The sequence below is a fragment of the Gopherus evgoodei genome, chromosome 15, assembly GCF_007399415.2.
Source record: "Gopherus evgoodei ecotype Sinaloan lineage chromosome 15, rGopEvg1_v1.p, whole genome shotgun sequence".
Classification (NCBI taxonomy): Eukaryota; Metazoa; Chordata; order Testudines; family Testudinidae; genus Gopherus; species Gopherus evgoodei.
In genome coordinates, this window is record NC_044336.1 from 16,579,500 (window position 1) to 16,605,143 (window position 25,644).

Consider the following 25,644-nt stretch of genomic DNA (forward strand, 5'->3'; position numbering starts at 1 on the left):
AAAGGAAGAGGTGCGGGGCTCTGAACTGCCAGGCCTAGAGGTGCCAGGGCTCAGCCCTGCCAGAAATTAAGCACTGATGGAGGAGAAGAGAGGAGAGATTTGAGAGTTAAAAGGTCTGTAGGATAGAGCAGAGGAGAGGAGTAGGTAATGTAGCATTTTGAGGCTTTTTTTTTCCTCACAGCCTGTCATTTTTTCCCAGCTCAGTGCTTGTATCTGTAATATTGGGTTAATCTTACAGTTGCATAGGCTATGCAGATTGCAGAGAAATGCTGTGTCCTAAAGATTTGCATGTGCTCCTTTTATTTCACTTGCCTTTAACCAGAATTTACCCTTATTAAAAGTTTGCTGTTGTAGTCTAATGGAATCAAACCACTGCTAATGGAAACTGTCAGAACTGTTAATCACAGTGATGGCTGACATTCAAACCCCATTCCCTGTTGTTACTGAGGCTAATTGTTTTCATGGACATGGACCTAATGGGGGTCATGCAACTGTCCGATACATAAACATAATTGATGGCCTCTTGTGGGAATTAATGTATCTTTATTGACTCGATTCCCAAAGTTCTTCCAGAATGAGGCACAAAAATACAATGTTGCTTGGGAGATCATGTACATGGAAAGTGGGAAGTCTGCCTCAGCCAGAAGCCTTTTCCCAAACTCTGGAAGTTAGTTGGATTTGAAAGCTGCAGGAGATTTCATGCAACAGGGACAGGCTTGGAATTTTTGGCAAGAAAGTTCAGTTCTCCAAATATCTGGGAGATAATTCTACGTGGCTCACCTGTCCTCTCTTTTCTGCCAAAGCATTCTGCAATTCCTTGACAGGAAGCTGAAAGTGTCAATCCTATCCTGTTCATTTGTTCAGACACTGAGGACTACACAGACTTCATCAGCTTGTCATTTACAGCTGTTTGTTTCAACTGCCAATAGCACCCACATGTCCTCTCTGCTCTGCTCTGCTCTGACGGCGTTGAATAGGACTCAGTGAAATGGGGGAGATGATGTACTTGCGCAAACCGTACTGTGTCATCCCGGTGTGGATGACACATCAGTTACCTGTGTGTAGTCGGGGACTTCTTCTTTCTTCATGGCTTATATTTGCCACTTTGACCCACATCCTAGCTGATGTAAATCAATGTAGCTCCACTGAGGCCAGTGTAGCTCTGTCGAGTCACAACAGTTGATGTTCTTGCCTGTAAGTGTTGTCTAGTTACTATTTATTGGGTGATTTACCCATATTTAATCCTCTCTTTCACTCTTCTTGTCTCACTCCAGAGCGTTGTCCCAGCACCTCTGCTGCCTTATCTTATCTCATTCTTCCTCTGCCCAAACACGGTGTCCCATTGTCACCCTATTTAAAATGGAGGAGGATGGGAACCAAGGTTCAAAAGCCTCTGTCTCAATCTGCTAAACGTGCATGTTGGAGACTATTTGTTAGAATTGTTTCTTGATGTCATTAGGAAACAACAGGCTTTTCCTCCATGGAAGACAGTCAAAATTAGGGATAATGTTACCTGTATAAGAAACCCAGTTTCAGCAAAGCTCTGTGAGAGCTGTGCAAAGACAGGGTGAGTCTGTTTTTCCCTTGGTATATTCTCGAGTGTTAATGGGGAAAGAAGTTTGTACTTAGTTTAGATTAACTAGAAATCGAGGGTATTAAATCTCAAGGACTTACCAGGTGTGACCAAGTGGAAATGTAGCTTTTGTTCAGCTTAAGCTCCTTCAAAAGCTGGGCAGAGGGATGAACCGGTTCATATTTTTCTTGCATTTTCCAGGATACTAGTCTTCCTGAAATCTCAAGCGAGGAGAGAGATGCTCTTCTACAACTCCTGAAAGATGTAGGACAGAAGGCGCAGCTCTAGGGGCTGTGGGGCAAAGGTGATTTGAAGACAACCTTTGTGTCCCCTGAGCTGCTGCTGCTAGGGCTTGTAACAGAGCTAAAATAGAGCAGATCCTCTTCCCCTCCCCACCTCCTGCCCTGCTCCAGGACTGGTTATGGGCAGCTCAGAATCCCCAGACTGCTCAGTGTTACAGGTATGTCCCTTTGTGCACCCAGCCCACACCCCAGTGCCAGGATTTATGAGGGAGGACAACATATGCCATTTACATCCGCCCCATGCTTCTTCTCCACTGTAGGTATTTTCCTGATGGCCCCTGTACTCAGCTGGACTCTGCAATTCCTTTTTCAGAACCTTCCCAAGGAAACAGACCCAGGGATTGCTGTTCATTATTCATTGTAACAAGAGCTATCTCCTTCCTCAGTAAAGGCCATCTGCCCATGCCCTTTATGCTTTCCATTGTCCCTTAAATCAGGGCTTTGGAGCGGAGCCCAGAGCAGCTCCGGAGCAGTGGAGCTGCAGGTTTTTGCCTGGAGCTGGGGCGGAGCTGGAGCACAGCTCCAAAGCCATGCCTTAAATCCGTTCACTGCTACAGTTTTCCTTTCTCTCTCAGTTGTCCTATGCTGAATTGGCCCTATTAGAGACCGCCCTTCCTGTCATCAATGACAGGAAGAGCTGACTGCCAATAATGCAGCTGCAAAGGCCAAGCACCCCAGTGAAGCAAGTTAAAAATGAACAGAAAGTTTGGAATGGGACGTGAAAGCCTCAGTCTGCACTTACAGGGCCCCTGTCGCTGTCTGTTCTGAGCACCGTACAATCCACATTAACGTGAACTAGGAACCTGTTAGTTCCCACCCATGGGGGCCACGCAGGGGAGTTACAGCTCAGCACGTTGGTGTGCAATGCTATTCACGCCCCCATAATCAGAACTGTGGGGCACTATAGACATAGCCTAAGTGACTTGCCCATGGCAGCACAGGGAGTCTGTAGCAGAGCAGGGAGTAGAAGCCAGATCTCCTGAGTCCTAGGGTAATGCCTTAATCACTGGGCAATCTTTCCTTCCCAAAAGGAGTGTGAGATCAGAAGGGGCTAGATGGTAAGTGTCAGGGAGGAGGAGTAGGAAGAGAGGTCTGGTCTAAACTACAGAGTTAGGCTAATGCAAGGCAGCTTACGTCGACCTACCTATGGAAGTGTCTGCACTTAAATTTTGCTCCTGCCAATGTAACTGCCCCACTGCACCAACTTAACTCCACCTCCATGAACAGTATAGAGTCATGGTCAACGTAGTTAAGTTGACACAGCATCAGTGTAGATGCTGCTTTTGTTATGCTAACTGTTACTGGCTTTCAGGAGCCATCCCACAATGCCCCACACAGACAGTCCAATCGGTGCAAGCACTCCTGGGGAAGACGCGCACTGCTGACACAAGGAGCAAAGCGTAGACATGCACAAGTGATATAGTTACTGTGGCAGCTGTGTGCTGAGCTAAGTTAGGTCGACTTGTTTTGTAGTATAGACATGGCCTGAGAGGAGGATGGAAGAAACTGCAGAACGTGACAAAAAGGAAAGAGGACAGAAAGTTCCTCTTGTTTGACTAGTTCAGTACAGTCCCTGGAGGGGAAACTGTCTTCTGAATGGCTCTTGCAGTATGTTGATTATGGCATCAGATGTTCAGCTCTGGCAGGTTTCAGTATCAGTTTAGTCTATGGCAAAATCTCTTGTCTGTATATTTTGATGAGATGAAACTGAGACTGGTTCAACTATTCACCTGTCAGTTCCTCTTTGTAAATGCCTGCTAATCCCAGACTACATGTACTCTGGGGGCAGGAGAGGAGGTAAACTTGAATAATGCTGCTCCTTCTGCATGTGACCAGGCCAGCATGGCAGGGTGGAATTGGAGAGGAGTGGTGCAGAGTTGAGTGAAGTCTGAACACAGTCCAAGCTTTCCTGGAAGCAGATGCTATCTGCTTATGTGGTGTCAGTCTTGTATCAGTGAGATGGGTAAAAAGTGAAGGAGCTGAAGCCACTCAAAAAAAAAAAAAAAAGTCCTTGCAATCCTGCTTCTTTCTGAACCATCTTCCATGGAGAGAGCTCTTTATTTTGAACCAATTCGGCAGAAGATCAATAGAGAAAGATGAGAATGTATCAGGTTCTGATTAAGCAAAACTCAGGTTAAAGCCATCCACAGACACATGACAACAGCTAAAGTCATTTCCTTGTATGGGCCCTCAAACACAAGGAATGTCACTGCCAAAAATATGGATTGAGTTTCTATTTATAAAATAGCAAGACGGTCTGGAGCTAAGAGGAGTTATATTTACTGAAGGGACAGAAGCACTTCTGAGGATGGCCAGAGCAGCGCAGAGCTTCTGAAGTCTGCCTAAACTGTTCTGGGGGTGGACAGGAGCTCTGGAGAAGCCCCAAAAGCTGCCTCAACCCTTCTGAAGCTGTTCCAGAACTGTACAGAGGCACACAGGCATGGGGAAAGTAGGGAAGTGTATGGGTGTGATGAGAAGAGAGGAAAGGGTGTTTAGAAGACTTGTGATTTATTGGAGGAGATCAACTAAATCAAAGATAAACCTTGGCAGCTTTGGGCTGTTTCTAGCATATGATACTGAAGGCCCCTTTGCCATTCAAAGTGGGCAAGTACTGGGTGGGTCTCAGCTCTGGCTGGGGAGAATTGGGGGGGGGTAATTACTCTTAGACGTAGCCAAGAGACCCTGCAAACCAAAGCAGACACTCATAGGTGGTGAATGATGTTTCTTTGCTTCTGACAGCTGTCCCACTAGAATGGAGTCGGTGCCAGTTTCAACCAAATGCATGTCTGATCTGAAATGTGAGGAGAGGGGGAATTGCCTGTCCTTAACTCAATGCTGGAAAGTCTCTTCATCTCACTGTCCAAAGCAGATTGGGTGAGCGAACTGCTGACTAAATACCAGTGATAGGAACAAGGCTCAGTGTCAAGCAGAAGTAAGCTTTGGGAAAGCCCTGGTAGCATCAGTCTCTGCTGGGTTAGTTTAATGAGGTTAGATGAGAATAGGCGAGAGGGTTGCTGTACCCTTCCTCCTTACTGCCCACGTAACATCACACAGGGTGGGAACCTTCAGTGAGTTTGATACTGTTGAACAATGCCAGATTGGCAGCTGGGAAGATCAGTGTCCACCTTAGCTACAGAACTGGTGCAGTGGAAGCTTTCCTCATGCTGCTCTGCCAAAACTGCTTCAATCCAAAGCTCTGGGAGAGAAAAAGAGAGTTCACTCTTCAGGCCCAGCCAGGTCTTGGCCTCTAAGCTGAGTTGTCCTCAAGGGGAACAAGTAAAGCTGGTGTCTTTTTAGTGACTTGGATGCCTGTCCCCTAGGAACTCAACCAGTCCCCTCCTCCCCGTGTGTATCATGTCTTAGCCATGCATCCGGTCTTTGCTCAAACTTGCGGCATGCAGAGAATCTGGGAGACGACCGGATATCTGAATAGATTGCTGCATGGGATAAGATAAAAAAACCTCCCTCATTTGTGCATTAGCAACTGTCCCCAATGATTTGAAGGTCCTTTTATTTTACTCTGTGGCTCTTTGTCCTGTAAATCTGACTCTGATCCGTATATTTCATGTCTTCACAGAGATCAGAGAGCTCTCTAATGCAGTGGAGTCAAACCCAGTGGCAGGAGGCGAAATCTTGCATTTTTGTCTTAAAATTGTTGCTGTGTGGAGTGGGGATTTATAAAAGAAAAATCAAATATCTGTAAATGATGAGTCAGTGAAATGTTGTTGGTATTTCCTGGGAAATAGCTGAAGTTGTTCTTTTCTCTCTTTCTGTTGTATCTTTCCTTTGGAATCCTGGGTTGCCATGGTAATGATTTCAGAGAGATTTTATTCTGCAATGTTTCTAGCAGCTGAGCACTTTGCATCATCATCTGGATGCACAATAAGCAGAATCAGTTGGATCAGAAGGACCTTCTGGCAGGTCATCCCCGTCCGTCCCTTGCAGTGTGGCAAGACTGCTTTTGTTGTTGTTAGTGAGATAAGGATAAAATCCTCTTTGGAGCTTTCTGGCCTTTGCTCAAATGTCCATGCAGGAAGGGAGGAGGCAGGGATTGGTGAGAAATATTGTTCAGACTGCATAATTCCTATTGCTCTCATCTCATCATCAACTGTAACTGGGAAATTAAAAGTGGCAAACTCAGGAGAATTTCACTAATCCTCAGCTGTACCCACTAGGCATTTACTAGTGTAGCTTTCCAGTCAGCAAACAAATGCACTCCAGCAAATAAGCACATACATACTGAAGTGATGGGTACTACAGAAAACCCCAAGGATACATCAACACAGGACAGTTAACCCAGGCTCTTATCCTGGTTTTAGCCCAGCCCCCACTACCATCCATACAGAAAAACCTCTGGCTTGTGTTTGAAGGTGCTTTAAACTAGGCTGCTTTATCCAGTGGGGAGTGTAGGTAAGAACACGGGCTCTTCTTTAATGTTGGCTGGCACCTGCCCATTTGGAAGTGAAGATGTAGGGTAGTGAGCCACTCAAGTGCTGATAGTCCTCCACTGCCCTTCCCATGCTTCCCCCAGCCCCCCAAGGATAGACAAGTTCTCCCACCATTGACTGGGAAAGAATCGTAGGGCATCTCAGCACAAAGAATTCTGGGATGTGCCCCCCCCCCCCAAAAGCAGACGATTGCAGAATTAGTGAGGACACAGTAACATGGGGTCAGGGGGTTGCAGTGAGGACATTCTCCCTTGGGATAGGCCTAGACCTGGGTCCCAGTCACTCAGTTTAGCAGTGTGAGAAGGCTAAAAAAAGGATGTGGAGAAAACACTGGGGAGCAAGGGATGGGGATGTGCAGTGTAGTCATAGCCTAAGCCACCTTTGAATTTGCCCTTAGCCAAGACAAACTAGAGCTATCAAATGACAGTGGGGTTTAATAGGATGAAGACATGTACGTTATTCCTTATGTCCTCTAAGCCGGGACTCCCTTATGATGCTCCAAACCCTTCTATCTAGATTTCTGAAATTGTGGGGCCTGTCTGAGGAGTCCATGAAACATTTTGTCATTTGTTATTTTCACCTATAGATTCAGCTGAGATTAGGGCCCTATTGCAGTAGGCGTTATATGGACACACAGCAAGGGACACTCCCTGCCCTGGGAACCTTACATCTAATCTAAATGAGTGAGATAATCAAAGGGTGGGAAGAAGGATGCATGATTATTCCCATTTTACAGACAGATGAACAGAAACACAGAGAGGTTAAATGACTTGCCCAAGGTCACCCAGGAAATCTTTGGCAGAGCTGGGAGATTTTCTGAGCTCCAGTCCAATGCCTTAACTACAAAACCCATCCTTCCTTCCTATAGCCCATTCCCATCACATACACGGACAGTCACTCTCAGACATGTACCATGCCGCCTGTATTTTGCAAGAAGAGCACTCGGCCCTCGTAATGCTTCCCGGGGGTACTCAGGGTTGCGCAGCACCTCGCTACCACCTGCCCTTAGCACCAGGCAGTTTTGCCTGTGCCTGCCATGGCTCAACTCCCAGACTCCACCAGCCTCGGGCAACACAAGCATTTACTTCCAGGCCCCCGCAGGCCTCGCATCCTCTCCGCAGGGTAGCGATAGGCACACGCTGACCCCCTGAATCCTCAGAGCGTCCCTCTGGAGTGCTCAGCCTCCTCTCCAGTGACCACTCACAGAGCTCTCAGATCCTCTACTCTCAAAGGAGCAGCATGCACCAGCATCCAAGATTCAACTCAGGATCACCGCTCCACTTAACACAGAGAACTGAGATAGGTCTAGCGGCGTATTTATGGTGAAAACAAGAATACATTTGTTATCAGCAAACAGACATTCAAGTGATGGGAAGTACGAATACCGGAAACGAAACAAGTGATTACATATAAAATAAAATCATAGCCTGCTTTCTGGAGCCTAAACTTAATGCATGAGTCATTTGCATGTCTTCTACAAGGTAGATTGCTCCAAGTCCTTTCACATGATAGAGGCAGCTTGTCTTCACAGACTGGAGGATTCCAGAGAATCTCTAATCTTTGATCTTCCCTTGAAAACAAGCTCTTTTCTCTGCTCCCCCACCAAAGCTGTTTACATCTTCCTGTTTGTTTTATTCTGTAGTCTCCACAAGCCCTTGGTTGACACTTGGTTCAATATGCAAATAGACGTCTGTTGTAAGACACGCAGTACGCAGACTCACACCTTCATTAGAGACCTGATGTGACATTCTTTTGGTGAAGCCAGGGGATCCTTGTACCCTTATGTTAACCCTGTGCTCGCTGCCAGTTGGCATCAAGCGGTCCTTGGGTCCTAGCCCTCTCTTCACGAGGCCCCATCTTAGACTGACAATAACTGATCCAATCCAGAGAGATTGCTCCTGCCAAGATGAGATGTCTTTGAACAAAAAGGAGTGCTTTTGACTGCCTCTTCCTAGACTCTTCAGTCTAAGCTTGGGAGAGCCTGTCTTTGAATGTTTGACAGTAACAGTTCAAGTTTCATTTGGTCCTCTCTAGCTGCACATGTTACTTGACTCCATTGTGATTCCCCCTAACTTGCACGGTTTGAAATCAGTTAGCAGGGCTCAATACACTTCTCCCATGAGCAGTAAGAGAGGTTTCATCCCACCTGAATCATTCTGCTCATTGGGGGGGGGGGAAGTAAATGAATTCATCTCTGTGAGTTCCAGACACAATGTGCCCTGCAGAGATTGCTTCACCCCACTCCCCCACGCTCTGGGCTGATAAATTTGCAGTCTCCTAGAACAGGAGCCAGAGCAGCAGAAATCATTTCTTTACAGCCATAGTGGATGCCCTGAATGGCTCAATTCTTGACAATGACAGTAAGATCTTATTGACGCTCTCACATATTCTCCTCTGCAGGAGGCTTGGAAAACCTGCATTTGATTATCCACATGGTGTTTGAGAGACACTGTGCTGTCTTTTCACATCATACGTGCAGCCAGAGCATGTCAACACACTGCTTGATACATCAACAAATGGACCATAGTCCACATGCAAACACACCATTCATAGCACTGGATGTATCTGGGACAATCTCACAGACACTATAGCTATGTAACTTATAAGATTGGGTGCCCAGGAAACAGAATTTCATATTCACCAAAGCCTCTGCTAAAATCTGGTCCACTACTTTTGAGATTTCATTTGAATCACACTTAGATCCCTCTCTTTCAACGTGCTTGTGGTTTAATTGTGGGGAGCTTTCCTTTTAATTAGTCACTGCTGCGTCCAATGAGAGAATTAGCGAAATCTTCTATGAATGAAGAATCTCAATCTATGACAGATGCACTTTAATCTAATTGGTGGGAGATGGTATTATGCTGCAAGTGAGGCTCATGTTTTGCATTGAGAATGATCATAAGTTAAATAAATCTTGTGTTCTCCAAAATCAGCAGTTCCCCACAAAATTCAGGGCCCTCTCAGTGTATTTGAAACAAACTCTCTTGTTTATGACAGTGTGGGAAAGAACAACTTGGTCTTGTAGGAAAGAAAGTTGCATATCTTTGGCAACATATCCTAGCAACTGGTTCTTTGTCAGGAATCTTTGACTATCCTAGGTATATTTTGTCAGTATCTCTAAAGAGAGCACTTGACATGTTCACCATCTCTTAAGGTATGACTACATTGCAATTGAAGGTTTGAATTGCAGCACATGTAGAGATATCTCTACTAGCTTTAATCTAGCTAGTGTGAGTACCAATAGCAGTGAAGCTACAGCAGCAAAGACTTCAGCGCAAGCTAGTCACCCACATAATTATTCAGGATCCCAGACAAGCTGGTACAGCCTACTCTGAAGTTCATGCTGCTGCACCTCACTGTATTAGTTGCAGAGACCAAGGCACAGGTAGCTCGCCCAAAAGTATCCACTGGGCCAGGATCAAAGGCAAGAATCTGGAGCAAGATGGGGCAAAAGATGAAGCTTGTAGCAGTAGCAAGGCAGAGTTTGCATTGTTGCTTAGCTGGGTCCCAGGGGCAACTTCCTGGTTTAAATAGTTGATGTGGACCAGTCAGGCAGCCACAGTTGTTCTGTCACTCTGGCCTCTTTGGCTGATACTTCCTGCATTGGCTACCCTTCCAGTAATTGTTGGATGCTGCTCAGCTTGGCTCTCTGTGGGGTGATGTGGAGGCATCTGCCACCTAGGATCCTACAACACTGAGTTCTAGATCTGCAGATCCTTACATTGGTATTTGCACTTGCTAGATCAAAGCTAGCTCAAGTGGGTCTATGGGTGCTGCGGTCATACCTCTGACTGCAATATAGACATACCCTATGGTAGGAGAGTCTTCTGAAAGTCATATTTTTGTATGGCTCCTTGGAAACAGGACAGCTGAAACTGTTCAAACTGCCTATGGGGATTTGGACCCCCAACTGGGAGGTCCAAATCCCGCTAGGGAGCTTTGACAGTCTCAGGCCACATGTACTTTGGTAAACAAAGACATTGTGAATACGGTGCTCATGAAAGAGAGACTGAATGGAAAGTGCTACTGAATATGGGTGGTTTTTCCTTGAGAGTTACCTGGACTCTGTTCATGTCGGCCATGGGAGAGCCATGATGGAATTCAGAGGAAGGGGAAATGGATGGATTTTATTTTTCAGATGTTGTTTGATGAGAGCGAAGGATAAACCCTCTGCCATAGCATGGATGCTGGTATGAGGGATACTGAGCTCCCAGCATCTGCATTGCCCATCCTCACGCCATCCTTCCCCACCCCCCACCTCCCCCAAGCTCCAAAAGTGCTTGGAGTTAGAGGATCCAGAGAGCCCACTAATGAGTGGTGCGGGCTACAGGATGACATCTTTGCTCTTTGTAATGCAGGAAGCAGGTTATTTTCAAATCTCACATCTAATGGCTTTCCTGCCAGATAAACAACATAAGCCGCCTGTATTCCCCACTTCAGCTCCCAAACCATCTCTCTGACACCAGAATAATTTTCCCACAGCTTGAACTCCAGCCAGAGCAGTGACACCAATTACAGATTTTGGTTACCTCAGGATGTTCCTTTCTGAGATGATTTACAACAGCATCTGTCAGGTGAAGCCCTTCTGAGCTGTGGCTGATTATTAACAATACTTTCCGGTCCTTCTGGCAATGAGTGGGGAGACTGGCTGATTCCCACTGACAGGTCCCTGTACTTATCTCTCATCTTACCAGGGTTAAAGCTCTGTAGGACACTTGTAAACCAAGAACCAGTGTCCGGGACGTGTTAGGATTAGACACAGCCTGGATCAGGTGCATTTAATGGCTTGCTTTATGCATGTCTCTTATGTGGGGAATGCAGCCTCAGCTGTCTGCCTCTGTTTACATAGCTGTTGCTTTTAAGAACATAAGAACGGCTGTACTGGGTCAGACCAAAGGTCCGTCTAGCCCAGGATCCTGCCTACCGACAGTGGCCAATATGAGGTGCCCCAGAGGGAGTGAACCTAACAGGTAATGATCCAGTGATCTCTCTCCTACCATCCATCTCCACCCTCTGACAAACAGAGGCTAGGGACACCATTCCTTATCCATCCTGGCTAATAGCCATGAATGGACTTAACCTCCATGAATTTATCAGTTCTCTTTTAAATGCTGTTATACTCCTAGCCTTCACAACCTCCTCAGGCAAGGAGTTCCACAAGTTGACTGTGCGCTGTGTGAAGAACTTCTTCCTTTTATTTGTTTTAAACCAGCTGCCTATTAGTTTCATTTAGTGGCCCCCAGTTCTTATATTATGGGAACAAGTAAATAACTTTTCCTTATTCACTTTCTCCACATCACTCATGATTTTATATATCTCTATCATATCCCCCCTTAGTCTCCTCTTTTCCAAGCTAAACAGTCCTAGCCTCTTTAATTTCTCCTCATATGGGACCTGTTCCAAAGCCCTAATCATTTTAGTTGCCCTTCTGTTAACCTTTTCTAGTGCCAGTATATCTTTTTTGAGATGAGACCACCACATCTGTACGCAGTATTCAAGATGTGGGTGTACCATCAATTTATACGAGGGCAATAAGATATTCTCCGTCTTATTCTTTATCCCCTTTTTAATGATTCCTAACATCCTGTTTGCTTTTTTGACCACCACACCACACTGCGTGGACGTCTTCAGAGAACTATCCATGATGACTCCAAGATCTTTTTCCTGATTCGTTGTGGCTAAATTAGCCCCCATCATATTGTATGTATAGTTGGAGTTATTTTTTCCAATGTGCATTACTTTACATTTATCCACACTAAATTTCATTTGCCATTTTGTTGCCCAGTCACTTAGTTTTGTGAGAGGGACCAGGCTTGAATGGGATGTCAAAGAACCCAAGGGAGTTAGGTGCCCAGCTCCCATTGAATTTCATTGGGAGTTTGAAGCCTAAATCCCTAAGCTCTTTGGGAAATCCCAGTCATAAAATTCACTACCAGGTCTGCCTTTGGCTCATGGTGTGACTTGGGGTAATCAGTTGGGCCCCCTCTGTCTTTTAGTTTCTCCATCTGTAAAATGGGGGTGGTACCTGTACACCTAGCAGATGGAAGGCACCAGTTAAGTGCAAAGTATTATTACTTTTTTGTACTTAATCTTAGATCACTGCCTTGACTGGCTTCATTTTTTAATGTTTCTTCCTGCATCCTCCAGGAATGGATAGTTCAGCTATGGGAGAGGGAGCCAAGTTCTAGCCTGGCTCATGATCTTCAGTAGAGTTCACTGAGTTCTCATTGCAGGGCCAGATTTTTCCCTCAGTTCTACGTGGGCAACCCTGTTCAGCAGCCATACTGTAACATGTTTTTTATGGCAAAAAGATTGCACAAGTGTAGTTGATGGCAGAATGTGACCTATAGGCTCCAAGTTACTGGTGATGATGTGTGAGGAGGAAAGATTCCAAGAGCACATTTCTTTGCATAATGAAATAGCTGCCATAATGAAAATAACAGCACAGGCTGTCTCTGAACCTCTGCAGTTACGAATGAGTTGGCAGTTTTCATGGCAAGTGCAGGCTTTTTGAAATTGTCCTGGGATGGCGCTTGATATACAAGTTCTCGGCTGATTTATGATTTTGTGTGTGTGTTCCAGGACGTATATCATTTTAAATCAAGAGTGTGTTTAATAGCATGAGTTAAAGCAGTTTTATTTTAACTCAAGATCAGCAAGAAAAGTAATGTCAAACTCTAGCCCCGGGATTTAGCTACAGATGAGAGTGACACATCAAGCTGCACATCAATAAATAACTCTTTGTTTTCTTTCCCTCTGGTTTCTCTTCAGCACATTTAAATCTTTTGCCTTCCACCTCTTTTGTTCTTGAGAAAGTAAATATTTTCTGAGATCTGGCCTCTTTCGTGGGCTGAGTACTGTTGATGTCATGAAGGGAAGCAAAAGCACTTTGAAATGGCTGAGGGATCCAAAGTGCCCAAACAATATCTGCTAAGCACACCCAGTAATTCCCTTCCATAACATTTTTTTTGTTTTGACACAGCCATTTTCCCAATCACTAGATAGGGATTTAATTTTATTATAACAAACTCCTGCCAATGTCGGTGCAAGTCTGGAGGGATTACAATCTGATGTCAGAACAATTTTGGTCCAAGTTTACAGAGTAAATATGCCAGGAGAGCGGAAGGCAAAGTGAAATATAAGATTCAGCGTACGTCTGTGGCAATTCAGACATTGAGAAACAAAGAAAGATAATTCAGTGCAAAAAATGGCTTTGTCTGTCTAATCCGTGTATTTCTAAAGCCCCCATTCACTGTGGTATCTCTGTGCACTGAGACACAAATGATTGCAAGTGAGCACATCCTGTGTAAGGCTACGATGACATCTTTGAAACATATTGCAGCATGTATGTTCCTGTCTTGCATGGTTTCAGAAAAGTGGGAACTCTTGTATTTATAGCCCTGCAGCACATGCTACAGTGGTACCAGGTCATAGATTAAATTGCCAGCTAATTTTAGGATATTCCTCTTTTTATTTTGTTAGTTGTAAAGTTGCTTAAATTTTACATGCTTAGATACTTTGCTGATTGGGACCTAACTCAGGAGGGTATGTCTACATCTAAAATTTTGCAGCGCTGGTTGTTACAGCTGTATTAGTACAGCTGTATAGGGCCAGCGCTGCAGAGTGGCCACACTTACAGCAACCAGCGCTGCAAGTGGTGTTAGATGTGGCCACACTGCAGCGCTGTTGGGCGGCTTCAAGGGGGGTTCGGGGAACGCGAGAGCAAACCGGGGAAGGAGACCAGCTTCGCCGCGGTTTGCTCTCGCGTTCCCTGAACCCCCCTGCAAACCGCAGGGAAGGAGACCTGCTTGCACGGAGGTTCGGGGAACGCGAGAACAAACCGGGGAAGGAGACCAGCTTTGCCGCGGTTTGCTCTCGCGTTCCCCGAACCACCCTGCAAACCGCAGGGAAGGAGACCTGCTTGCTCGGGGAACGCGAGAGCAAACCGGGGAAGGAGACCAGCTTCGCCGCGGTTTGCTCTCGCGTTCCCCGAACCTCCCTGCAAACCGCAGGGAAGGAGACCTGCTTGCACGGAGGTTCGGGGAACGCGAGAGCAAACCGGGAAAGGAGACCAGCTTTGCCGCCGTTTGCTCTCGCGTTCCCCGAACCCCTCTGCGAACCGCAGGGAAGGAGACCTGCTTGCTCGGGGTTCGGGAAACGCGAGAGCAAACCAGGGAAGGAGACCTGCTTGATTACCAGACGCTTCCTCAGGTATGCTGGGATACCTGCTTATTCCACGGAGGTGAAGAAAAGCGCTGGTAAGTGTCTATATTTGATTACCAGGGCTGGATCACCAGCGCTGGATCCTCTACACCCGAGACAAAACGGGAGTACGGCCAGCGCTGCAAACAGGGAGTTGCACCTCCTAAGTTGCAGCACTGTAACCCCCTCACCAGCGCTGCAACTTTGTGATGTAGACAAGCCCTGAGAGTCAGAGCTCCCAGATTCTATTTCTAGCTCTGCTATAGAGTCACTGGGTGACCTTAGATAATTCATTCTTTGTGCCTCAGTTTACTCTTCTGTAATATGTTTATCATAGTTGGGTGCCTAGCTCACATGGATATCAAGAGGCTTAGTTAGTGTTTGTAAAGTGCTTTGAGATCCCTGGGTGAAAGGTACTAGAGAAGCTCAAAGTATTAAATGCAAGTCTGGTAGCACCACCTATTATTAAGGTTGCCTGACATTTCCCATTATAAGACTCTGTTTCCAGTTGCTTGTATCTTTGCCTAATTCTATTTAGGAAGTAAGTGCAGAGTAAGATTTTCAAGAGTGCCTAGTGATTTTGGGATACCTCCATTTTTAGGTTCCCAATTTGAGAAACCTTAAAAATGTGCTATTTTCACATTGAGGGTGCGCAGTACTTTCTGGAAGTCAGGTTCCTTTGAGACATCTTAAGTTAGGCACCTACGATCCCTAATCATATTTGAAAATCTTAGCTTTAGTCTTTATGTAAGATTAAGGGTCCGAACGATCTATCAGGGATCGATTTATCGCGTGTCGTATAGATGCGATAAATAGATCCCCGATCACTCTCCCGTTGACTGCTGAACTCCAGCTCGGTGAGAGGTGGAAGCAAAGTTGACAGCAGAGCGGCGGCTGTCAATCCCGCGCCATGAGGACGCAAAGTAAGTGATTCTAAATCGATCTAAGACACATCAACTTCAGCTACACTATGCTCGGAGCTGAAGTTGCGTATCTTAGATCGATCTCCGCCTCCTCCCCAAGTGTAGACCAGGCCTAAGATACCTAGCAAATTAAAGAATAGACCCGTAATTGATGTGTGTGAGAAAACACTCTGGTTTGTGCCTCTGTATAGGATAATCTGTGTGAGAGTTACAGACAATGCTCAATTTCTCTATTGGACAGTGTTACAAATGTCTCCTGTTACAGTAGCAATCAATCAAATGCACATGGTGTAGTAAGGACTGTTGCACCAGCCAGAATGACCGTGGTTGATGGCATCACACCAGGCATCCAAGTGGTGATGCTGTAGTTAATCTGGATTTAATGGGTGGATTTACCTCTATAGTCTATAATAAGTGCTATATCTTACGCTGTTCTGTTGGAGTTTTTCCATCTGCTATCTTGCTCTTTTACTCACTTGGCTGTAAATTATACTTTTAGTAACATGCACTTTACATCACTATTTACATCCTTCCGTAACTGGCCCAGGTCTAGTTTGTGGTCTAAATCTGAGCACCTCTAGAGAGTAGATTTGTTTTATGTAACTACTTCTCCCCCAAACCTTTTTATTCTTAATCGCAGCCTGAGGAACTCACCAATGCCTTGGAGATCAGCAATATTGTCTTCACAAGCCTCTTCGCCCTGGAGATGCTGCTGAAAGTCCTCGTGTATGGTCCATTTGGCTACATCAAAAATCCATACAACATCTTTGATGGGATCATTGTAGTGATCAGGTACAAGCATGGTGTTCTGCTTACAAGGGTGTCTCTTCACTGGATGTTGAATTAAAAAGAAGATAATGGATAGAATGGCCTTTCTGGGTCACTTACTCCCCTGTGCTCCTCTGTTAGCTTTTGTACCCCATAGTGTTGTTTCTCCATAAATTCTCTAATCTTCTGAAAACTCTCTGTAGCAACCCATCTTGTTCCTGTCTTTGGTAGTTCATTATATACGCAGCTACCCTTAGTATAGTGGCCCTTTGCCGAAGTTTTCCATGTGCCCAGCCATGCTTTTTTGTGATACCTCGTTTAGAGCCTTATTTAATAGCATGTGTCCTTTCTGTTCCCTCATATCTATGCCTACTTCTGAGTTCCTCTTTCATATTCCTCCCCTGCACCTCAAAGTATACACACCCCATTTCTCTGACTTCTGTGCATCATTAATATCATGAAGTTGAATCCTTGGATCATTATTTTCACCTTCTGTAAGAACCTTAATGGACCATCACTGGTTCCCTATGCAGTGTTAATTAACTTGCTGTGACATATTTTATACCATCCACTGTATATGATTAAACATGCCTATAGGCAAATGACCGCCCACACCCCTGCATGCCAAGGCTAGCTTTGTGGGGGTTTGGTTGCTTGTTTTTTTATTTTGTTTGTTTTTTTAGAGAGAGCCCCCAAACAACAAATCCTGGATCCAAACACCTGCAGAAGTTTAGACTGGAGAAGTTTAGACATGAACTCTTCAGCTGACAAATGTCTTGTTGGGTCTTTGTGCCCACTTCCCCACTGGGCACATGTGAACATACACATACATACAGATGCACTCAGTGATTTACAGGCATGTTTTTGGCCTGCTCTAATGGGACTCCATTCTTTGCAAATCTGACACAAATTCAGGTATCAGAAGGCACTGTCCGTACAGACCTTCCTGACAGGCTCCCTATTTCACTATTCACTCTGAGCTTCACCAGCTTGGAGAGTGAGTCTTTCCTTTCACTTCTGTCTCCCTTTCTCTCATCGCTGTCTACATGTATTTGTGTGCAGTGCTTTCTTTTTCACACCCAGTCCCATACGGTAAATCTCTCTTCTTCTTTAGTGTCTGGGAGATAGTGGGACAGCAAGGCGGGGGTCTGTCAGTTCTGCGGACGTTCCGTCTCATGCGAGTCCTGAAGCTGGTCCGCTTCATGCCTGCCCTCCAGCGCCAGCTAGTTGTCCTTATGAAGACCATGGACAACGTGGCCACCTTCTGCATGTTACTGATGCTTTTCATCTTCATCTTTAGGTGAGTACGTGGCATGGATTCTGATTTCCTTTCATGCCCTGCTCTGGCTCTGTGCTTTAAGTTTCTGGTCCAGTGACTAGACGAGAATGTGAAGAGAATCCTTAGGTTTCATGATTGCTCACAAAAGGAAATAACTCTGTCTGGGCTCTCTTGAAGTGAACTGCCGAATGAGAAGCACAGTAGCCTCCATAACAGGTATGGGCACTGCAGACCAGCCCCTGGCTAGAATCTTGCAATTCTTGCCAAATGTCATGTCTGTGTTTGTGAGGGTGTTCTCAAGGGAAATCCCTTCTGCTGGGTGATTCCCCACAGGCATCACCCCAAGGCAGAGGGCCTGTGACATCATGTTCCTGCTGCAGTCCAGAGAGCAAGCTGGAAGCCTTAACCAAAACACTGTCATTCAAAGGGCAGAGAAGAGAATGTCCCTAGAATAAACCCATCTGAGTCAATCTCATTCACACATGGTTCTTTTATCCCCTTTGCATCATTTCTTTGCTTTTTCTCTCTGTACAAAAAGTTTGGGATTGGATCCACTATAGAATCAAGCAGCCCAGAACTTTGGGGGTGTTGGAAATCCAAACCCAGGTGCAGATATTGAAAACGAATCTGATCTTTCTAATAAGTCAAACCTGCTCAAAATCCAACCCTGGATGAGCCCGTCTCTAATATACAGGGGGTAAGACTGCCCTTGCCCAAGATATACGGAGGGGAGAGTTGGCAGGAAGCAAATTAAGGCTCTCTTTCCTCCGTGGAGGGAAGTATTGCTCCCAATAACTGCTTGCTAGGCAGACAGTATCCTGAGACACAGAGGGCCACCACTTTATGCTGCTTTCTTCACATCATCTTCAACCCCATCTTGCCTTTTTCTTGTGCTCAGTATCCTGGGGATGCATCTCTTCGGCTGTAAGTTTGCTTCGGAGCGAGATGGAGACACCCTGCCAGACAGGAAGAACTTTGACTCCTTGCTGTGGGCCATCGTCACGGTTTTCCAGGTACAACAGCAAAACGCCTTACCAAGCACACGCTGTGGGGCTGTAAGTGGGGCGGGAGAGTTTAGGTTTGCTTTCCACAATGCTCTGCAAAGCTCAATAAAACTAATAGCTGAGGGGGAGAGAAACCAAAAAGTATCAATGGGGGGAGGAGCGTTTGCTGATGATACAAGACAATAAATGGAGATCGGATGAAAGGGGAACTCCCAGAGATGCCAAAAGCCGATGTAGAGAAGGCTCTTGCAGGAGCAGTGGTAAGATTGCGAGGAGCGACAGAGGGGTAATTAGTCTGAGTAAAGGATGAGTCTGTGAGCAAGGCTGACACAAGTCCAATGAGAGCTTCAAAGCAAGTCACCGGCCTGGAGTCCTGTTTCCATAGTGAGGAGGATCTGCTTTATGACAATAGTTTGTACTGTGTAGTGTATTGCTGTTGGCAAATCTAGATTGTATATTCCAAGTCTTTGGTGGATCTTTATCTGTCTTTGCAGACAGAACAAAATGCCAGTGCATGATACACAGCAGTCATTTAAAGCTTTGTATGAGCCTTGATATCAACTGGAGTTCCATGCACAGAGTTAGGGCAGTTTACAGCCCTTGGTGTTAGAGTGTGGGGAAGGGGAAGGGGGAGGGGGAGTGGGAGGGAGAGGGCAGGGAATCAGGTGCTATCCCTATCTTTGCTTTGATTCACTGGGTGACCTGAGCCAAGTAACAATCCTTCTGTGCCCATCTGGAATGCGAGTGCACTTCTCTTCCTTACAGGGCTGTTGAGAAGCAGCAATTGTACAGCATTAGTATTACCAGCATGCTGGTTTCCCCAAGAGTAGGTTCTTTGCCTGTTTAAGGCTGAAGATACACCTCTGCCGACCTGGAGCATAAGTAAGAGCATGTAGGAAAAATGAGTGTCCCTAGTCACATAACCCAAATGCTGGGTTACTAGTGAATGTTGGACTGTTGTGATGTCCGTTTATACTCACGGTGCCTCTTCTCCATAGATTCTGACTCAAGAAGACTGGAACAAGGTCCTCTACAATGGCATGGCGTCTACCTCTTCCTGGGCTGCTCTCTACTTCATCGCTCTTATGACGTTTGGGAATTACGTTCTCTTTAATCTATTGGTGGCCATCCTGGTGGAAGGTTTCCAGACTGAGGTAAAACCTTACAGAGGCTCCCCTCTTTATCTCTTTGTTTCCAGGGTGAGGGAGGGTCTAGAACCAACATCCATCTGGAAACTGATGAACTTAAATAGAGAGAGAGTGAGGGATGGAGAAAAAAATAGCTCTTATTTTTTCTGTTTCTTTGCTAGGACCAAGTGCAATAAACCAGGCTGTTTAACTGAGCTTAAATGAAAAGCTTTGTTAGCGTTAATATAATTGCAAGGATTCAGCTGTGAGTCAGTCAGTGCTGATGGAATAAAATGCTCTAAGAATGTCTTTGAAAGGGGCTTCACTGTGTTTGGGAGCCAGATTAAAAGCCATCCCTGTAAAGTTATGCAGGCTGGTGAGAGATTAGTGACATTATTATCTTTTGGATGGTCTGTGTTGTTGATCTCTTCCTGCTTGCGGCTCAACGACACTTTTGCACAATATTAACTTCATTATTCCTAGGCTATCAACTGATTCTCAGGGCTGGGAGCCTCTGTTAAATATCCTCTACTACCTTCCGTAAGGATCTATGGGAAGTCAGCAAAAAGGTCTTAGATCTGAATTGAACTTGGCCCCTGTGTCTTTCTAACAAGCGGTTCATAGTGAATGACTATATAACAGACTCCCTGAAACTAGCAGACAACCAGGGCTGCCTATGACCCAGGTCTCTATGGGCTAACAGAAGCCAAAATAATAAAATGTTCATGAGGAATGAGAAGAGAGAACTTTATGCTTTGCAGAAGGGCTTAGATAAGGAAGTACTAGCCAGCACTATTCATCAGTATCTAGTAGTACAGGTTGTAATTGAGAGTGATGTCTCAGCTGATGGATGTGTGTGTTGAGGGAATAATAAACATTAAAGTTTGTCACCTCCCTGTGCCATAATAATCCATCACACCATAACTAGCTATTTATATAACCGGATTGTTTTGATATTTTCCAAGTGCCATTTAAGAGGATAATTTGTTGAATAGTTCTGGGATGAGGGTGTAGGTATGTGTGTTGTCATTTCACACTAGGTTAGTGTGTTATTTTTAATTGCCTATTATCATATCCATCTCTCTCTGTCTGTAAATTTTCTTCTGTGTCATGGAAAATGGAGTTAAGGTCAGTGTCAAGTTCTTCTGAACAACAAAAGAATTCTTTTCAGGAGGCGGCATGTGCTTTGCCTAAGTTAAAGTAAGCACAGGTAAAAAAACAAAAAACAACAACTTGTCCTCTTGTGGAGTGATGTCTGACTTGAAACTCAACCTCTCTCTGGTCAGTCTTGTTCGTTGATTCTAGAATGGCCACCTGATTGAAATATCACTTGCTGCAAGAAAAGGACGTAACTTTTTACAAATAGCATAACAACATTTCACTGAGAATGCAAATCCAGTTTGTTTTTTTGAGGAAATTAATTTATCTCTAGACATTGGAATAGAGGGATCAGATTCTGATCTTAAAATCGCTACTGTAAATCCAGAGTCACTCCATTAAAGACAGGGGAGTTACGACTAATTTAGGCCCCAATTCCAGAAAGCACTAACACGCATGCTTACCTTGAAGTCAATGGTACATATGCACATATCTAAAGTTAAGCATGTGTTTAAGTGCATCCCTGAATCAGAGTCTTACACTTGGTGTAACTGAGGCCAAAACCTGGGCCCCCGGTCTTAGTTCCAAATTGTGATGTCTGTTGTTTGTGTCATTCCTATTTAACTCCTTTGATACTGATGAAGTTACTCCAAATTTACACCAGTGTCACTACCATTGGAATGTGGCCCTTTTGTGTCTCAGACTTTTGTAATATATGGTCATTTCCCTCCCCACCCCCGCCCCTGGCAAATGGTAAGAAGTTCTCTGTAGTCTTCTAGTAGAATGAAATCTTGTACACAAACCTCTCTGTTCAATTGCAGTTTTTCTTAGGCAGGCAGGTAGGTAGGGTGGATGTTTACTGGATATGGTGAGCCAGATCCTCAGCTGGTGTAAACCGGCATTATTCTATTGACTTCAGTAGAGCTACATCTTCTTACATCAGCTGAGGATCTGCTCCTGACTATTTTATTCAGCTTTACAAACAATAAAAATGTTTCCATTTCTTGCTAACATGCATAGCAGGGGGCCATCTCCTAAGTGAAATTAGATGAGATCATCTCCCATTGTAAATAACACCAAGCTTTTATCTCAGGTGATCATTCCTGGGTCCTTGACCCTCTATTCCTGGTGTATTTGGGTATTTTTTATTTCATTGTCCTTCAGATTTCTTCACAGAGTGTGTTGCTGCTGCCTTAATCTCTCCAATCCTTGAGTGCCTTTCCTCCAGCTGCACATACCTTGTTAATGTAGTGTATGCCTTTGCAGGTCTTTTGGTTGCTAAGCAGCAGATGTACATATGCGGTTAAGAAACAAAAAGAACCTATTCCAAACTTTCAGCAGCAATCTCTGTATTTCATTGTAACCTGGCTATTATGCGCAAAGGGCACACACAGTATTTTCTGCAGCCTGGGTTTTTTAAATGTACATTCTGTGAATTACTTAGATTCAGAATTTGTGCCTGAAACCACAGCAGCTCTAAGGTGTGGAAGATTTGCTGTGTGACTCCATTTGATAGAGCTGCTAATACAATATTACTTGAGTGAAATATCCGGTCTGTGCTCTGGGGATTTATCTCTGAAACAAACAATGACTCCTGGTAAGAGAGCTTTTTGTCAGACACAAAGCTCCTCTCCTGGGGGACTTCATGATAATGTTATCTCTGAAACATATTCTTCCATTGGTAATCCTCTCAATTTCATGTTCCCCTTGGTTTCTCTTCTTGTCTCTGGCAATCCCCAGTTGCTGGTTTGTCTCATCTCCCTTCTTTGTGCCCATTGTTCTTTAATTCCACCTTTCCCATCACAAGGCAACCAAGGTTCAGTGAGGACCGGGTTGTGTGTGCATGCAGATCACTTGCGTGCTTTATACATTAACTAAGATTAAAACCCAGAGTCTGTGGTGTAGTACGAGACCATGGCTAAACAGTCTGAGACAACAGAACCTTGACTTCTCCTGGGACTCAAACAGAGGGAAATGATCAATTTTCACTCATCAGTGATTTAGCTTTTGTACTGTATTTTTGTCACGTCCTATGCTTTTTACACTCCAGTCAGTTTCATTGGGATTATCCTTATGAAGGATAATTGTGTGTTTAATCTTTTGCTGGGTTATTCATGTGTCTTTGTATTAGAATCATATTTTATAGTACTTTAAATTACATGTACAATGTATGCTTGGAAAGACATTGCTATCCCTGTTTGGATCCAAATTTTAACTTACTGTTCTTAAATATTGTTCTAATGTATAGAGGGATGCAAAATCCACTACCTCCAAGAAATTAGCCCAGTTGGCATAGCAAGAGCTGTGCAAATAATGGATTTTACAATTCATGGACAATTTCGAAAAATTGTTTTGGGTTCAATAGAAATAACATTTTTTGAAATGTTTGGTGAATCAAAAAGTATAAAAAAATGTTTTGGGTCAAATAAACCTTTTGCTTAGATTGAGATTACTTTTCCTTTTTAAAATTAAAGGTAATTTTGAAACAAAGGAAAAGTCAAAATGTTTTGTTTAGAAAATGTTGAAACAAAACATTTTGCCTTTTTATAAAAAATTAGGGTTTGGGGTTTTTTTATTTGACTGAAACAGTTTCACCAAAATCAACAGAAAATACACAACATTTTTTTTTGGTTGACCTGAATCTGCATTTTTCACTGCAAAAAGTTGATTGAAAAATTTTACCCAGCTCATAACCTGTGCCAAGATTTCAATGTGATCGGTGAGAGATACACCAAAAATAATATGCAAACTCCTCCTATTGCCTCTGTAGTGTGCAGCTAAATTTAAAAAATTCCATTCCCAAAGCTGCACATGTGTCTCCAAACATGCTTGAATATGCTGAGAAGTAAACACAAGTCTGTCAAGTCAACTTTTGCTGTGGAAAGGGAAATGCAAAGGGGAATAATGATAAGTGTTTTCCAAGTGGAAAAAGATAAAGTAGGTACAAAAATGTTGTTTTTGAGGTATTTGGGGCCCAATCCTGGAGTCATTACTCAGACACAACCCCCAGGGCCTGAGCCAAAACCCACTGACATCAATAGATTCCAATTGACTTTACTGGACTTTGGATCAAGTCCCCGGTGATTTCAATGAGAGTTGATAGGGCCTAGTCAAAATAGCAACATATCTAATCTATAAAAGTCTCTGATGGCTTCCCTTGAACTAACTATTTCATTTGGCTTTAACGGGATCAGTATTATGTGTTAATTAAATGCATGCTTTGCTGCCTAATGACAGCATAATAAATACAGATCTCATTTGGCAGCCACAAAATACCTGAGCATACATGGTTTTAATAATCAGACGGTATTTCATTAATGCGAACAGCTATCACATTGGAGCTAAATCAAATACTCCTTTTGAAACACTTATTTTAAAGGTAAGGATGATCTCTTCTAAGGGCTGCACTATCTTTCATCCTTTCCTTGCACTGAACAAAGTCAGTGGCGTCTGACAAGTCCAGAGTGTTGTGACCTATTCTGCTTTTTAATCTTGGTATGAAATTGCCAATGATGGGTATACATTACCCTTCTCTACCCTTTTTTCTTTTTACTTTGCTTCCTTGTATTTCTCTTTCTCTCTCTCCTTTTATGATCCACTCTCAATTTTGATGCCAAAATTGTAAAAAATCAAAACCCCCCCCTCCTCTTCCCCCATCTTTACTTCAGGAAATCACCAAGCGAGAAGACGCGAGTGGGCAGTTAAGCTGTATTCAGCTGCCTGTCGACTCGGCGGTGGTACGTAAGAACTCAGCATGAACCCACCCAAATGCCGTCTGGTCGTTGTCTCTCTCTGTGGTGACTGGTCACACACCGTGACACTGTTCTCATTGTAGTAGCTGTTGTTCCTTTTGTCGTCATTGTCAAGTGAGCCTTGATTTTAAGTCTCTTCCTTCTTTGTGGAGTCATAGAGGTCAACGCAGACTCCCCAGTCTCACCTGAAACTGTTCTGGCTTCCTGTGTCTTTTCTGTACAGGAATCAACTCGTCCCACTCAGGAGAGCTTACAAATGCCTCTTTTAAACCTTGCCCCCCACCCCTTGTAAATCTGAGGTATGGATGATGCTGTTTCCCAGGCATGCTTGTCAAACAGCTCCCTGATCACACACGCTGCTCCCTGCTTCTGGACAAAACCTCATCCCCCTCATGCACATGTGCCCCAACCCCTCTAGCTGCATGTGGCAGAGTGGAGAGAACTGCCAAAGACTGAAAGGACCTAGAATCAAGGCTGTCTGTGGACACTTGTGTGTCAGAGCGCTGTGCTCTGGAGAAGTCAATATTAACATGGAGGAAGCTGCAGTAGTCACTGATGGAAGAAATGCTCTAGTTCCACCAGGTGTTATGGACTGGATGCTGGAATCACTGGGTGACATTCTCTCGCCTGTGTTATGCAGTAGGTCAGGTTAGATGATCATAATGGACCCTTCTGGCCTTACAATTTATGAAGCTATGAAAACAAGCACTAACCAAACCTTGCCTTCCTTGCCCTTTACCCACCCAACCCTTCCCTTCTCATGCGTCTTTCCTTTTTCTCTTTTGCCCCTTTTCTGTTCTGTCCTGCAACCTCTGGCTTTTACTTTAGCATAAAGGCACTTTCTATCGTGTTCAGGTACATTCTGCCCTCTTTTGTACATGCTAATTTAGCCACTGTGCCATATGGTCCACCTCAACATACTCTCATATTTCAACGGGATTTTAATTCCATGTTCTCTCATAAACCCTTTTCCATCCAGAAAGGCAAACCTGGAGCAAAAGAACAGGTAATGACCATGAGGCCCTGCAGTGAGATGCTTGCGTGCAGCCGCACTTAATATGTCACACACTGTACTAAAGGGTGTGATGGTATGTTCTGTTACAGCTACAGTAGGCTGCTTCAAAGACATGGGGTTTGGTGCTGTGGAGATGGAATTTTTCAATCCCCA

General features: G+C 44.4%; 1 protein-coding gene across 9 annotated transcripts in view; it reads left to right on the forward strand.

The window, feature by feature from the left end:
- Window positions 1–25,644, forward strand: part of CACNA1G (calcium voltage-gated channel subunit alpha1 G) — a 146,753-nt gene that overhangs the window by 43,494 nt on the left and 77,615 nt on the right. For 6 of the 9 annotated variants that reach the window (XM_030534552.1, XM_030534560.1, XM_030534561.1 and 3 more), the window contains 6 exons: window positions 16,089–16,240; window positions 17,331–17,516; window positions 18,394–18,508; window positions 19,498–19,653; window positions 24,393–24,461; window positions 25,456–25,482. In XM_030534552.1, the coding sequence (XP_030390412.1) occupies window positions 16,089–16,240; window positions 17,331–17,516; window positions 18,394–18,508; window positions 19,498–19,653; window positions 24,393–24,461; window positions 25,456–25,482 (705 nt within the window). The remainder of the gene's footprint in view (window positions 1–16,088; window positions 16,241–17,330; window positions 17,517–18,393; window positions 18,509–19,497; window positions 19,654–24,392; window positions 24,462–25,455; window positions 25,483–25,644) is intronic. The other 3 variants (XM_030534554.1, XM_030534559.1, XM_030534558.1) reach the window with 2 other exon arrangements.